Source organism: Octopus bimaculoides, chromosome 24 (genome assembly GCF_046866305.1).
Source record: "Octopus bimaculoides isolate indiv1 chromosome 24, ASM4686630v1, whole genome shotgun sequence".
In the NCBI taxonomy this organism is placed as follows: Eukaryota; Metazoa; Mollusca; class Cephalopoda; order Octopoda; family Octopodidae; genus Octopus; species Octopus bimaculoides.
Genome location: NC_142951.1, coordinates 32819874 through 32837373, shown reverse-complemented (window position 1 = coordinate 32837373; position 17500 = coordinate 32819874). Strand labels below are relative to the sequence as shown.

Here is a 17500-nt window from a genome sequence, read left to right as displayed (position 1 = left end):
TGAACATTCTCTTTGCTGCATTAAGTGAATAAATTGCATCACGACAGTCTCTTTATGGTGACCTGCTGTAGACAGCATCATGTTGGTGTTCCACCAGCCTTGATATCTAGTCTCCATGTTCTCCACATCTTGGTTGAATCTTTCTCCTTGCTCATCACTTATTCCCTGATGATTTTCAAGGAAATAGTTCAGATGATGGTGCAGGAAATGCACATTTACACTCATGTTGCAGCCCAGTCCTTGAAGACTGCTTTAAAAGGATCTGCACAAGATCTTCATACATTTTATGACTTCCTGTTTCCCAAGAAATCAGATACAACTGCAGCAGAAGCATCCCGTGATTCTATTTCAATGCCAGACATGGTGTCTTCCGGAAATAGCCACCAATTACGTGTCCCATTAAAACATACCAACCTTGATTTTCTCACAAACCAAAACTGGAAACTTTCTGCTTAAGCATTTGAAGCAGCCACTGTTTCAGTGTTTCACCACATGTTTTCCACACTATACGGGTAGGGGACAAGTCGATTACATCAACCCAGAAGGGAGGGAAAACAAAGTTGACCTTGGTGGAGTTTGAAATCACAACGTAAAGAGTTGGAAGAAATGTTTTTAAGTATTTTGTCTGACTTGCTAACAACTGTGCCAGCTCGTTGCTTTGGACAATGCATTACACTAAATTATACAGAGAGGCCCCAGCTATGGAATTCAAGGGTTTTAGGGAGTGTGGAGACACCCCTTAGTCATCACTACTCCCAGGTTTGCTCTGTGTCAGGGTGGTAGTAACTGTTAAGGGCCTTAATTAGGGATGAAATAGAGACCATATCAAAGCAGACAGTAGAGTACAATGCAGTACTTAAATGTATTGGATCCAATCAGATGACCCAACACATGCCTACTTCAAAGATGATGGTTTTATATATATATATATATATATATATATATATTAAAGATGATGGTTATATATATATAAATATATAAAGATGATGGTTATATATATATATATATATATATATATATATATATATATATATGTGTGTGTGTGTGTGTTTGTGTATGTATGTATATATGTATGTATGTATATATGCATGTAAACTTATATTTAAGGGTGTCACTATTATGCTGCATATTCATTCACATACATACATATATACTGTATGTGTGTGTGTGTGTGTATATATATATATATATATATATATATATGCATCCATATATGTGTGTGTGTATTGCATCTTGCCTGAAGCAGAAGTCTGTCAAAATGTTATGTGCAGAACTTCCATTTGTTTTGAGATATCTGGATGAATATTCCAATAATTTCTTATCCTATATTTATTTTATTCCCTGCAGTTCCTTGAACCAATGATAAAGGGAAAAAAACAGAAAGAACAAGGGACGGGGTGGGGGGACGCTTTCTTTAGAATTTATTTCTAAAGACAAGAATAAAAAAAATAGATTTTGATGTGATTGGAGTTGAAAGATTCGCTAATGAATATTTTACCAAAATACACCTTTATTTAAATTGAGTGCCAAAAGTATTGGGGGTAAAAGAATAATTGGAAGAAACTGTCATAGAATATTATATAGTATACGTGTGGATGTGTTGTGGCTGAATGATTAAAAATTTCACTTTGCAGGCATGAGGCCCTGGGTTCAATACCAATGCATGGCACCTTAGGTAAAAACCTGACTTTCAATAAAACATTCATTGGGGTTGCAAATAGCCAACCGGCTGAATATATTCATATTATCTGTGCGTGTATGCATTTATGTATATTGTGCATATACGTGTGTATGTATGTATGTATGTACATTATCTCTGTGTCCCTTACATTATCTCTATCCTTTAATTTAGTAATACAGTAAATACACACACACACACACGTGCACATATTTCACACGGCAGATATAACTTACCCTGTGTGCGCTCTGGTTCTGTGTACCTGTGTAAAAATAATTCTTTCAGTTAGATCTAAAACTGAACTTAACCATCCACTAAAGTAAGTACTGGGATCAGTAAGCTGAACTAAAACTGTCAAAGGTAGTGCCCCAGCATGGCCACAGTCTACTCACCGAGTGCAGTAACAAATTATAAGCAGCTGTTGAAGAAAATGAGCTGATTTTAAAGTTGATCATTGGCTGTGAACAACTTAGAAATTAGCACAACACCTTCCTATATCACATGGTAATCACCTGTCTTTTACCTGTTCAGGTGTGTCTTTTTATCTACAACAGAAAATTAGACAAGATTTCTGTTTGATCTCTTCAGGTAAATGTTAGTTTTAATCCTGAAGATTAGATTATTGTTAAGTTCTTCTCTAGCATGTTCTTTGTGGGTGTATATATGACATGTGTATATGATGTATATGTGAGTGTATATATGTCATGGGTGTATGTCTTTGTATGATGTATATGTGGGTGTATGGGTGTAACTAAGTTTGGAAAATCTATATATTGAAATTTGGTCGATGGAGACATTAGGTGAAACCATTGTGTGTGTGAGATTTTGTGTGTATTTGTATGTATGTCGGATTCTGTGGTGAGGATGTTCTGTGTCTATGTATGTGGGCCTCTGTGTATGTATATATGTGTGTGGTGGGATATTCTCTGTGTGTGTGTGTGTATGAGATTTTGTGTGTATTTGTATGTATGTCGGATTCTGTGGTGAGGGTGCTCTGTGTCTATGTATGTGGGCCTCTGTGTATGTATATATGTGTGGCTTTGAGCAATAGTAAAAGGACTCTTACCCAAGGTACCATGCAATGGGACTGAACCCAGAAACGTTGACAAGCAAACTGCTTAACCCACTCAACAAGGCCAGTACATCAAATACGGACTCTGTTTATTCTTTCTGGAGAAGACGATAGAAATGTTTTCTTCAATTTGGCTTCTGTGAAGCAGAGTTCCACTGAATAAACAACTGTAACAAGCTTATAAATGTAGATAATGCTGACTTTGATAATGATCTAATTAGTGATTAATTACGTTTGTTACATTATATTCCATTTCAAATCCTCTGTTAAAATAATGGCACCAAATTCTTTAATCCTTGTTTTTTTTTTACCATGAGCTAAACAAAGATATTAATAAATATCTTGTGAATGACTTTCCTATGCATATTCTTAGCATAAAACAACCAATGTGAGCTCTACTTGAATATGTGCATGTGTGTGTGTATATATATGTGTGTGGTCTGTGTGTGCATATATGTAAGGTGTGTGTATGCCTGTGTGTTTGTGTATGTATATATATATATATATATATTGTAGAAATATGATATATATATATATGTATACTTATATATACATATATATAAACATATACGCATTGCATATGTGTGTGCAGGTTTATGTGTGTGTGTATATAAATAGATATATATATATATGTATGTATATATGTATTCATATAAAACCTTAATAGTGTATATAGCTTTTCTTTTTGTGTTTTCTTGTCGTCTAGATTTAGAAATGTGGTATTGATTTCTGGTATATGCAAATGGTCTGAAGTGTATATACATAGGGAAAGAGAGAATGAGAAGGAATAAGAGATATAGCAAATGAGGGGGTGGGGAAGAACAGAATGAAAGAGATAGAGAACGAGATTATATGGCATTAAAACTCTTCTCAAGGACATTAACCAAAGTTAAATGATGTGAATTGTTCCAACGAGGAATCAAAATTAGATCTCACTGACTTAGCTTTCTGAGGAAGCTTACTTCAGCTCTATTACATTTAACTTGAGAAAGGAAATTTTTTTTCATTCTGGTTTTTTGTTTTTCGTTTTTCTCTTTCCTTCAAAATTTTTACTACAAAGTATTGTTACGTAATTGTTCTTCGTTTGTTTTTTTTTGGTTTGTCTTTTATCTTCGACTTGTTTCTGTCGTTGAGCTGCAGCCATGCTGGGGCTGCATCTTGAAGGGGTTTTTTTAAATCACATAAATCGACCCCAGTAGTTATTTTCGTATAGCTTGATGCTTATTTTGTTGGTTTCTTTTGCTGAACTGCTAAGTTTATAACTGGCACTCCGTCGGTTACGCCGACGAGGGTACCAGTTGATCCAGTCTACAGAACAGCCTGCTCATGAAATTACAATGCAAAAGGCTGAGCACTCCACAGACACTCATACCCCTGACTCTCCAATCAGGAACGAACCTGTCTCTGTACTGTCTGAGTTCACTGATTGAATGAATTTGACATTGATGAACTTTGGTGATTGGTTGAGATTAACTGTGACTTCAGTGATTTGTTGTGATTAATTGTGAATGGTTGAGATTGACTTTGATGCTTGGTTAGATTAATTGTAATTAACTGCTGTGATTGACTATAATTCACCACGGTTTGTTTGAGAGTGATTATGACTAATTTCAGTGATTAGTTGAAATTCATTGTGATTAGTTTCAGTGATTGACTGTGATTGATTGTAATTAACTTCGATGTTTGATTATGACTGATTGTGATTAATTTATATTGTGTTTCACTCCAGTGATTAGTTGTGATTGACTGCAGTTAAGCACAGAAATTGCTTGAGATTGATTATGATTAGTTTTGGTAAATGATTGTAATTAACTTCAGTGACTAGATGAGATTGACTGTGATTGGCTGAGATTAATTGTGCTTAACTTTAGACCTCCCTCAAGGACTTAGTATTAGTTTCATTAAAAAATCTGAATTCCTTTTAACAGCTGAAAGTAGTTTGTATGAAAACTTTTTAATGATGGTGAGTCATTAGACATGAGTTTTTGTAAGTCAATATTCTTAATGATAATGACTCATTAGACATGAGTTTTTGTTAGTCAATATTCTTCTGCAACACTAATTAGTAATCTGGGTTGTGGCAGCGGTGTTAACAATACCTTGGTAATTAATGGTTGTTGGTCAAAGCTGTGTTGTTCCATGGCTATTACAACTGTTGTGGGATCTGAACCCATGATGTATTACCCACAGGGCCAGCATTTTTTAAAGATGCAGACACTACCACACTTTGTTCTGCTAAGCATCTCTCTCTCTCTCTCTCTCTTCCACTTGCTTTATTCATCTGTTTCTCTATCCATCTTTCTCTCCCTTTCTTCTCTCTGTTTCTCTCTTTCTCTCTCTCACATCCCTTTCTCTCCCCCCTCTTCCCTGCCCTCTCTGTCTCTCTTCCTCTCTCCCTTTCTGTCCTTTCTCTCTGTCCCTTGCTGTCCCCCCTCTCTTTGTCCTTTTGTTTCTCTATCCATCTCTCCCTCTCCTTTCTCTGTCTCTCCCTCCTTCCATTGTCCCCCTCCTCATGGCTCTCTTTCTCTCTCTCTCTCTCTCTCTCTCATACCCTCACACATTCACTCTTTTTTTCTTTCTCTCCACCCTTCTCTGTTATCCACAAGAAATACAAACCTCAAGAAACAGATATTCAAACTATTCCATTGTTCGGAACTAAACAGTATTTTGATCTCATAGGATCAACGTACAGGAAATAAGCAGCAACAGTGAAAACACTGACTGGTGGTGGGGGTGGGGGTGGGGGTGGCGGGAGTGGGGGGGGGGGGCAGCCACATTTCCTTATGTAACTTAAACAAATCCTCGGTTTGTCTTTACGTGGTTAAGATTCAACTTGACGACAAACAGACTACATTTTTTTTTCCCTCCCCTTTTTGCTTCTTTTCTTTTCTTTCCTTTTTTCCGTTCCTCTTCCTCGCAACCCCAACCCCCAACCCCGCCCCCGCCCGCCCGCCTCCTCCCTTTCCGCGGTTGTATTTACAAAATATACCATCATAAATGTCAGTGTTTATAATTTGATAATGCCATTCAAATGTATTAGTAAATATCACAACCGAGAAATTGCTTTGAAGCACGTCTGGTTCTGTGAATGACTACGACAACAACAACAACAACAGCACTAGGCAGAGGAGAGGATGTTCACCTCCCTTCCTTCCAATACTTTCAAGGTTTTCAAAAAATTTTTAATTATTTATTTAAATTTTTTTTTTTTTACTTGCTTTCGTCATTGGACTGCAGCCGTGCAGGGACCCCCACCTTGACGGGTTTTAAGTCGAACAAATTGTCTCCAGGATCTGCTTTTTTTTGAGACTGGTACTTAGTGTCTATCAATTACTTTGCTGAGCTGCTTGCTAAGTTACTGCTGGGACGTAAACAAACCAACACCTGTTATCAAGTGGTGGTTGCAGACAAACACAAAGGCATGCATGTTTCATCATCATTTAATGTCTGCTGGTTGCAAAACAAGCTTCTAAAGCACCCAGCTATTAGTTTTGAAAACACTAAAGACTTCAGTAAGAAAACCTTTTTTCCTTATGAAGCTGATGTCCAGAACATAAAATTAACACAAAATCTTTATGGAATATTTTAATTGTGATCGCTTTTTTAAAAAATAAGGCTTATTATACCATAGAACCAGAAGTGATTTTTCTCCCTCTTCTCCCACCCCCGTCTCTCTCTCTCTCTCTCTCTCTCTCTCCCTCTTCAATTTCTCCAACTCTCTCTTCTCCACCTTTCTCTCTCTTCTCCAAGTCTCTCTTCACCTCTTTCTCTCTCGCTCCTCCATATCTCTTCTCCACTTCTCTCTCTCTCTCTCTCTCTCTCTCTCTCTCTGCTGATTGGTGTCAAAAGTATTGAATATTGTTCTTCAGGAAATCATTGGCACTCATGGTTAGATGCATATAAAACATATTTTATGCTAATCACCTGATTCTTAGCGAATTTGTTGCAAAAGTACAGAAGGGGATTATCACAATTTTAGGGAACTTCTTTGTATCAATTGACATTAAAAAAAAAAAAACACTAACAGTGTTTTTTTGGCTTTTCTCCTGTCAGTTTAATTTTAAAAGGGGGGAAACCACCCACTGGCCTGAATTTGCCAGTTTGTCATCAGGGTTTAATCAATCTTTGTTTCATTAGCCACATCTTTTAGAATGCCTGGCAGGATTGAAAAACTAACAACAAAAGAAAGAAAGAAAGTGGCTTGGAATTTCGGTATTTTCATTAGAGATTAAAACCAAATATGTTACAATTATTGTTTCAAAGCGCCTGCTCACACCCACACACACATTTGAAAAGCACAAGGCACTGTTATTGATTTGTCTTGAAATTGGCCTGAATTGATGTCACCACAACCGTTTCATTTGATTGCCAGATTTATCTGGAAGATGTCATTAAGAAATCTCTGCTGGAATAGAGGCACAAAATCTCAGTGGAATATATTGGAATACATTGGAATATATTTCTGCTGGTAATCAATCTATCTTGGAGGATCTGTTTAAGTAATTTGCCCTTTTTTTTTTTGTCTTTTGTCTTTTGTCCATTATGTTATCCTTTCAATTAAAGCTGCGCCTGTCTGTTTGTGTATTTGTGTCTGTCTGTCTGTCTCTCTTCCCTCTTTTTCTCTCTCTCCTTCCTTTTCTTTCTCCTTTTCTCTCTCTTACCCTTCTCTCTGTCTCTCCCTCCTTTTCTCTCTCCTTCGTTTTCTCTCTCCCCTCCTTTTCTCTCTCCTTCCTTTTCTCTCTCCTTCGTTTTCTCTCTCCCCTTCCTTTTCTTTCTCTCCCTCCTTTTCTCTCTCCCCTCTCTCCCTACTACTACTTCTCAATTGCACTGTCCCCCTATCAACTTTAAATTCTTCTCTTAACTCTCCCTGTATCTCTCTTTTACTCTCTCTCCCCCTCTCTCTATACAATGTAAAGCGTTACTGTAGAAACCATCCAACCAACATTATTTATACCAGCTTTTATTATACAGAATGGTTATCATAAAAGCAACAAGCTGGCAGAACCATTAGCACACAAGACAAAATGCTTAGTGGCATTTCTTCTGATTTTCTGTTCTGAGTTCAAATATCACCAAGGTCGATTGGTCTGCTGTTCTTTCTGTGCTGCCAAAATTTCAGGCCTTGTGCCTAAAGTAGAAAGAATTATTATATAGAGATATATGTATGAATGTATGTGTATATCATCATCATCATTTAATGTCTGTTGTCCATGCTGGCATGGGTTGGATGGTTTGACTAGGGTTGGTAAGCTGAGGGGCTGCACCAGAGTTCAGTCTGATTTGGCGTGGTTTCTACAGCCTGATGTCCTTCCTAACACCAACCACTTTGAAAGTGTAATGGGTACTTTTACATGCCAGCGGCACGTAAATATAAACTGCTTTAAACATATCCATAAACACACAATGTGTGTGTGTGATTTTATATCTGTGTGTGTGTGTGTGTGTGTATATATAGAAAGATAGATAGATAGATAGATAGATGTGTGTGAAATCTCTATTGATTTTATATGTATATGTTGATTGTAAGAGAAAGTGAAATTATTCATACAAATAATGATATTTGTTTGCAGTCCTCTGTGAAAACATGTCCTGTCTGTTGTTCAATAGACAAGGAGAAATATATGAATATGTTGCTTAAAAATGGTTGATGAGCATTCGGTCCGGCTGTTGAAAATTCTATCTCAACGGAGTCTCATTTGTTCCATGCCAGCCTGGAAAAGTAGGCATTAACCCTTTTCAGGATTTGAACTGGTCATGCCTGGGCCAAATATCTTCACCTGTTTTACGCTCAAACTGACTTGATCCAGTCTCTCACACCTGCGCTACAATGCCATTTTGAAAATATACAATATACAATCACATCATCAAAATCTCAAAGCTACAAGTTGATGCATGATTGATTCAAAATGTGGAAGAAAAGAAAAAAAAAGAATTACATTTGACTAAAGAGTTCAAATAGCAATGGTCACATGACGGTGATGATGATGATGATGCTGACGACGGTGATGACAACTTCAATGCTTTATGCCTAATTAGCAAAATTATTTTAGTGCCAAAATAAAATATAGCGCCCTTTTGAAAAGTGAAATACGAAAAATACATTAATTACGCATATTTTCAGACAATCTTGTAAATAAATATCTCTGGTGTTTGGAGTGAGGCTTGTATTTTTATTTATTTTCATTTTACATCAAAAGACTAATGTATGATATTATTAGATAACTTGATTCCGCAACCAGTTATATTAAATACTGCAGTATTTCTGTGTTTCTATTCCTGCTTGACTCTGAGCTGTGCACTTAATCAAATGGAAGAGCTGTCAGTGTTAGTAATGTTCTAGAAACTACCAACATGATCCCTATAGCTACATCTAGATTTAAGTAACACTGGCACCAGAAATAAAATTATTACCCAAAATTAATAATAATTATTATATTATTTTTATAATGGTTTGAAATTTTGACACAAGGCCAGCAATCTCCATCCACAGTGTTCAATTCGTACTTGTTTTATCAAAACACACACTTTCCCCCCTGAAAGGAATGAAAGGCAAATCAACCTCAGCAGAATTTGAACTCAGATTGTAAAGACTATTAAGCATTTTGCCCAGCATGCTAATGAGTCTGCCAGTTCACCACCTTAATAACAATAATTTCAAATTTTTGCCACAAGAGCAGCTTGGAGGGGATTAAGCCAATTACACTGACCCCAGTGCAAAACTCGGAACCTTGGGGTTAGTCGCCATATGGCGTAGTGGTTAAAAGCGCAGGCTACTAACCCCAAGATTCCGAGTTCGATTCTAGGCAGTGACCTGAATAATAATAGTAATAATAATAACATTGAAAAATACCTTAGGAATGAGAACCCTGGTTCGAAATTTTCCCAAGACACCTGATGAAGGCTGGAGGGTATATCAGCCGAAACGTTGTGTTAACAACAAACAAGATGAGGACAAATATCCATCAAATGTAAATAATGTTCTTGTTTTTGTTATTGGATCTCATTTGTTGTTGTTTTTGTTTTATTTTCCAGCAATGTAAAGGCAAATATCAACGGGCAATATTATACGTATCAGGGGATGCTCTTCGAGTTGTAGATGAAATAAGCAAGGTAAGTCCTGGCTGAGAGAAAATCAAAGACAAATTCTTCATTGACAGTCTTGCTAAGGCAGCTGGGTGAGTGGCAGTGAATGAATTATTTTTCTGGTCAGTGAATTTTTCGCAATATCTTTTGTAGTAATAAGGTAGGGTACATAATATTCTTGCTTTTGGTCAGGAGCTAAAAAGAACAAATTTCATCAAAAGTCATGAAGCTTATGATCTCCTCCACATGAAAAGATGTACCCCTATGCCAAAACTGAGCTACCTACGTGTAAAACTGTCGTCTACAATGTGGAATATTGCATGGATTGACTTTTATATGTCAAAATATGAAATGTATATTCCACCCTCAGATTGAACTCAAAACCTCTCTCCTTCAAATCCAACATTATAACCTACCTACTAATCTAATTAGCCACTGTCTGTGGCAATAACACTGACTTGACATTTCAAAAGATGAGAGGATTAAACAGAGTGGAGTGAGGGATGCATGTAAAAATCCTGAATATAGATTATTTATGTAATTAAAATGCATTGTCCTTAATTACAACTTTCAGTAGCATATTTTTATTTGTTCTGCTAACAGAGCTTCTGCCTAGCCTCGTGATTAGACTGTTTAGGCTCTTGGTTGTGAGTGTGGTTCCTAGACTGGGCGACACGTGTCTTCATGTGAGGCAAAGGCATTTTAGCTTGTGTTGGTTCTATCCTTCCTTTTGTAAAGTTACTAGGATGGGATTTTTTAGGGAGATTTCACTGCTATTTCAGCATGGCACTTAAGGCAAGTGTCTTTTTACTCCAGTTCTAGGCCAACCAGTGCCTTGTGAGTGAATTAGGGTGTGTGGGAAACTGAAAGAAGCCCATCATGTATATATGCATGTGTATGTGTGCACGTATGTGTGCTCTTTGTCTTAACATTGCGTGATAGTTGTAAATGATTGTCATGTCATACAAGCAGTGTCATTCATTTCTAATGTTCTGTGGAAAACACGCCTGGTCATCAGAAAATATCACCTTGCTTGGAAACTGGTGAAGGTTGGTGACAGAATGAGCATCCAGCTATAGAAAATCCGCTTCAGCAAATTCCACCTGATCCATGCAAGCACAGAAAAGTGGACGTCAATACAATACTGCAGCTGCTGCTTCTGATGGTGATGGTGATGCTGATGATGATGATGACGACGAAGACGATTCAGACTTCGCAGAGTGAGAAACCAACCAGTTATATGAATCAGAACCCAATTCTAGAATTACCTTGCTGTTGTCATATTTGAAATAGTATCAACTTGTATGCATGTGGGTGTTTCCTTTGCTCATTTCCAGTGGCCTGTAAATGCCGTATTGTCTTCCTTGTCCACAGAAACAAATCCGAATGTTGAGAAGAAAATATCAAAGGTCTTTGGACTTAAGTAGAGAAATAATTAATTCATTTACTGTTTTTGTTATTTTTTCTCAACTTACGTAGAGAAAAAACGAGAACAAAGCTTGCTTCCCAACCACATAGTTTCAGGTTCAATCCTACTACGTGGCACCTTGGGGTCTGTGTCTTCTACTATAGTTCCTGGTCAACCAAAGCTTAAGAGTGGATTTGGTTGATGGAAACTGAAAGCAGCTCATTGTATGTATATGTGTGCATATATGGGTACAGGATGTCACCAACTGTGTAAACAACATGAAATATGTAGACAAAGGAGTTAAATACATAAACAAGAGACAAAAATGGGAAACAAGTGAACACAGAGAAACGTCCCTTCATCAGTTGTCGGCTGTCTATCTACTCTTCATTTCAAGCATTCAACAACAATCTGAATATCAGTATTTTGTTGTTGTTTTTTTATCTAGTAGCCTTCACATACACACACTCAAGTATGTGGATGTATGTGTGTCCAACCTATGCCAACATGAAAGGCAGACGTCAAATGATGATGATAATTATGTGTGTGTGTGTGTGTGTGTGTGTGTGTGTGTGTGTGTGTGTGTGTATCCAAACTTAAATGCTGGTTTACATTCTTTGTAAGCTTCTATATATTCTATTTCTCCAATTCTTTCTCCAAATTCAGAGCATGATTGTTGACCAAACTATAGAGAAAGTTTCTTTTTGCGCTCCTGATCGAAATCACGATAAAGGTTTTGCTTACATCTGCCGAGATGGTACGACGAGGCGGTGGATATGCCATGGTTTCATGGCTATCAAAGAATCAGTAAGTGTCAGTAAATTTTTTTATTGTTCCTTTTTTTTTCCTCATCTTTGCTCTCTTTGTTGTTTTTTTTTTGCAACCAATTTTTAATTTCTAATTCTAATTTTTACAAAAAGCATAATTACTAACTAAATTACATCATTTTTCCATTTTTACCTTTTTCCTTTCATCCCTCTGGCTTATAATTCCCCCCCCCCCCCGACAGCTACTTCTCCATATGTCTATGAATGTAGGAAAACAGATCTTCGAAACTAAATGTTTACATACAAAACAGCTGAAAACTCATTAATAGCAATCATTATAATAAACAAAATAATAAATAAATAGATAAATAAATAATAATAAATTAATTAATTAAAAGCTACTCAACTGAAAATTAGAGCTCAGACAATTTTATTGTTCAATTTGTTACTTGTAATGAGCTGAATATTATTTTCTTTCAAATTATATTTTGTTGGGGACAGACTGTAGAACAGTTAAATGTTATTAGTATTTTTCTCCACTTTTAATTAGAATGCATGCGTGTGTATATGTGTCTCTCAGTGCACGACTATCTGTGTGTATGTGTGTCTATCTATCTGCTCTGTTGTATGTCTGTGTATGTCTGTCTTCTCTGTTGTATATCTGTGAGTGAGTGTGAGTGTGTGACTGTCTGTGCATTCCTCATTATATCGACGTCTGCTTGTCTATCTCGATGTGAAATATCATTGGCTGCAATTTAGTTACGATGCCTAAAATAAAACGGTTTTTTTTCCAAACGGCTTTGTTTCACCAATCTAGTTTTGAGAGAGTGTGAAGTTTGAACCAGAAGGCAAGTCTTCCATTCCTTCCGCCCCACCACCACCTGCCCCCTCCCACTGGCCAATGATGCCTCATTACCATATATCTTCCACAAATTATTCAGAAAGTAATTACAGTTTTAAAACACTGTTAATTATTTAGTCAACAAGAACTTGACCTGTATTTTGCTCTGTATTCCAATTATCTCCTCTTTCTCCCCCCCCCTCTCTCTCTCTCTCTCCAACTCTATCTCTGTGTCTGTCTCGCTTTCTCTCTCTCTCTATGTATATATATATATGCCTGTCTCTCTCTCCTTCTCTGCTTTTTTATCTCTCTTTCTCCCTCTCCTCTTGCTCCACCTCTCTCTCCCTCCCATCTCTCTCTCCCCCCAACTCTATCTCTGCGTCTGTCTGTCTCTCTTTCTCTAAACATATACATGTGTCTGTCTCTCTCCTTCTTTATTTCTCTTTCTCCCTCTCCCTCCTTCACTGTATTCCTTTTCTCTCTCTCTCTCTCTCCTCTCACTCAACCTCTCTCCCTCCCACACCCTCATTCTCTCTCTCATTACTTCAAATCACGTTCTTGTGTGTATTTCCTTCAAGGACTGTTAACAGGTAACGAAGCTTTCATTTGCAGACCAATAGTAATGTCACAGACATATTCAATATAGTTAAACTGCCACTCCAAGCAAAACTAGTTTCCAGGCAAAATACAATGTGTGCAGTTTTGCAGATCATAGCTGTGTGGTTAAGAATCATGCTTTGCAACCACATGGTTCTAGGTTCAGTCTCACTCTGCAGCACCATGGGCATGCACCTTCTTCTAAGGTCCCGTGCTCAACAATGTCATGTGAGTGAATTTTGTCGACAGAAACTGTAAACCGATTTTATATATATATATATATATATATATATATATATTCCAGGTTCAATCCCACTACATGGCACCTGGGCAAGTGTCTTCTACTATAGCCTCGGACCGACAAATGATAGTCATAAGTGATATTTATAAATATATCTTGCAAGTACTTGGTGACCTTGTCAGTGCAGGCACCACTTCAGAGCACCCAGTACACACTGTAAAATGGTTGGTGTTCAGAAGGGCATCCAGCTGTAAAAACCTTGCCAAAACTGACTTCGCCCATGCTTGTGCCATGTAAAAAGCACTAAGTCCACTCTGCTGGATGGTTGGTGTTAGGAAGGGCATCCAGCTGTAAAAATCTTGCCAAAACAGTCACAGAAGTCTGGTGCAGGCTTCGGCCCAGCTGGCCTTTGTGGTACCATCCCACCCATGCTAACATGGAACACGGATGTTGGTGGTGATGATATTTACAAATTGATTGTAACTGTTTTAGTAACAGCAGAAAACAATAGATATATTTTTTTTTATCCAATGTTTCAATTTTAAAAAATGAAAAATTACATAAACTCTATTTCATTACCCTACACACTTTGACTCGTTTAATTAATTCAAAATGTCTTAATTTTTATGACCACAACTATACAAAAATAATGAGGCAAGAAATCGTTTTTATGTTATATATCAATAATTACCATAAATCCAGTGTTTTCCTACATTCTGTATACGGATTAGCAGTTGCTATCAGAGAATATTGCATCGTTAGTAATTATTGGGTTTACCAGTGGTTTCATATGGAGTCCTGTAATTTCTAATTAACACAGAAGAAACCTAATTAATTTCATATCAAGTAACTATTAACCTGTTTACTAACTGCATTTTTGTGTATTCATATTTGCTTTCTACACACCTCGCTTGTATATAATTATTGGATTTTGTATGTGTATATAAACTTATAAACCTAATAAATGTCTCTTTATCAGCTGAGGTTTGTATGTATGTGTTGTGGGCGAAATTACCTGTGGCTTGTTGGTATGTGTGTGTGTTTGCTTGTCACAGGTGTTTGAATGTATATGTGTGTGTATTTGTATGTGTATATGTGTATATATATATATATATGTGTATGTGTGTGTATGCATTTATGTGTATATATGTGTGTGTTTGTGTATGTATATGTGTGTGTGTATGTGTATATATAGATGTGTGTGTGCATGTGTATATGTATGAATGTATGTAGACGTACATGATGTAAAAATGTAAATTTATGTATGTATATGCATATATGTATGTGTATTATAAGTGTATGCATATACATGTGTATGCATGTATATATGTATAATTTATTATATACATTTACATACAAACACATCTTTTGTATGTGTGTGTATATGTATATATGTATATACACACACACACAATTGATTTTTGCGTAATATAAAAATATAAAGTGCACATTCCACTTAAAGTAAATGTAATTTTTATTCTCAAAGGGGGATTAAAGCTTTTTTTCTTGTTTTAGTTGGGGGTTTTGTTTGTTGTTTTAACACATAAACTTGGTTATATCATTTGTCCATTTATTTATCAAGCCAAATCATTATCTGTTGAAATGTAAGTTTGTGTGTCATGTCAACCCACCTCTTCATTTCTTCAAACTTTCACGACTAACTCAGGCGTTTCATGAGAACCATTGTTCATCTCTTGTTGCCTGAGGTCTCGTCTCTATCACAAAAAGCCCCTTAACTCCTTGTCAGGTCCTATATTCTGCCTAATTTGTGTTCAAGCCAGCCAGATCTAACCTCTCATACCTACCCTACAATGTCATTCTAAAAATAAACAATCGTATAAAAATCTCAGAGCTACGAGATAATGTATGATTAATTCAAAAGAATGTGAATAAATAAGCATTACATGAGATAGGCGTAATCTGAATGTTAAAGGGTTAAAACCATCCCCAAGAAAACAAACCAGTTTACTTGTAGGTTTTTCTGTTTCTTTTCAACACTATAAAACTGTCTTGAAAAACCTGCTAAAATTGATTTCAAGTTAGTTATACCAATGATTTCTTCAGTGAGTTACAGCTAACCCCTTTTATTCTGCCTGGGTTTGTAGTCAGTTGCTTTTAGATCAATGGTGCTGAAACATCCTCGCTTTCTAAAATATCGCCATTTTAGTTCCATAAACCAAATCTTTGTTGCCCATTATTATTATTATTATTATCATTATATTTTTACTTCTCAGATCTCTCGATCCTATTAGCTCTGGTTAACAGCATCCTGTTGTCAAAGGTCTCACAGGGTCTTTTTTCACAAATTATATAAGACTTGGTACTTAGGTGTTATGTATCATAGAAGATACTGCGTTACTACTACTACTACTGCTATTGCTACTACTGTCATTGTTGTTATGTTGTGGCATATCTTTAATTTTTAGGCAATATATCAGTTTCAGTTATCCATGAAACCATTATTTACAACAGTCGTTAGGAAAACATCAGATGTTATTAAAACAAGAATAAATAAATAGGCTTTATAGTTCTTTGAAACTGTTCTTTAATGCAAGTAGATTCTCACAGATTCTGTTTCCAGTCTGTAACTCTTCAATCTTCTTCCAAAATAAATAAACTCTTTCTAATCACCGTTCTGTAGCCTAAACTCTGTTGCTTTCTTAATTAGACATCCTAAATCATAGGCAATTAATTAGATTAAAGCGTCTTGTGTTTCTTTTCACTCGTTAAGCGTAAAGCCTTTCTCCAAAGGCAAAGTAGAGGAGCTTTCTTCTTTCAGAGATGATCCACATTGCACTGCCTTTGAGGAGATGAGAGGCAAAATCACGAACCATTAGCTGAAAGTTCAGTAAACCATTGTCATTGATTAAAATTCAGCCTCACCACACGTCTTGATAATGCAGTTCGGCAAATGATTTGATAATCTTATTCATTAAGTAGATTACTACTAGAATTAGCGGTTGAGTATTGATGCTCTGAACTGGTAGGAATGAAACAAACTAGGTAAGAGGGGGTGGGGCAAAAGAGGAACATATAATAAGAGAAGAAATAGAAGGGAACTCTTGAGTAAAAAATCCTTTGTCATTTCTCTTCTCACAAAAAAAAAAACAAAAAAAACAGTTGATTTTTATCATGGATTTCATTACAGACAGTTAAGTAACAACAGGGGTAATCCAAAGCGGGTGGAGGGCTCCATACTTTACAGCATTGAGTTTGGTATCTTGGCTTATCTGCAGTGAAGTTCCTCAGATTTTTTGCTGATTCTCCTATTTCTTTCGATGACGAACAATCATCAGTCGCATCTTAAGATAATTTATTGGTTTCAGAACAAATATCTTGGTGGCTTAGATAAAAAAAATGTTTGTGATTTAGGACAAAGCATTGGGGAAGGGTTTTTTGGTTTTTTTTCTAGCAGCTGGTTTTATGAGATATCATTGTCGACATCACTTGAAAGAATGATTCAGCAAACATTTATATGGTGTAGAAAATGGCATACGTTATTACGCAGAGCAGGCTCTGGTATGGCTGTGTGATTAAAAGACTTGCCTGGCAGCCACGTGATTTTGGGTTCAGTCTCACTACGCAGCACCTTGGGCAAGAGTTTTGAGCTGAATCAATGTCATGTGAATAAAATTGGGAAATGGAAACTGTGCAGAAGCTCATTGTGTATGTATGTATGTGTGTGTATATATATATATATATATATATATATATATATATATATATATATGTATATATATATATATATGTATATATATATATATATACACACATATATATATATATATATATTTATATATATATGTATGTATG

The 17500-nt window shown here is 36.3% G+C and overlaps 1 protein-coding gene across 11 annotated transcripts in view; it reads left to right on the top strand.

The window, feature by feature from the left end:
• LOC106880682 (protein numb-like) overlaps positions 1 to 17500 on the top strand; it is a 182233-nt gene that overhangs the window by 92802 nt on the left and 71931 nt on the right. For 7 of the 11 annotated variants that reach the window (XM_089341180.1, XM_089341176.1, XM_089341172.1 and 4 more), the window contains exons 4-5: positions 9783 to 9860; positions 11908 to 12054. In XM_089341180.1, coding sequence (XP_089197306.1) covers positions 9783 to 9860; positions 11908 to 12054 — 225 coding nt within the window. The remainder of the gene's footprint in view (positions 1 to 9782; positions 9861 to 11907; positions 12055 to 17500) is intronic. The other 4 variants (XM_089341181.1, XM_089341177.1, XM_089341173.1 and 1 more) reach the window with 1 other exon arrangement.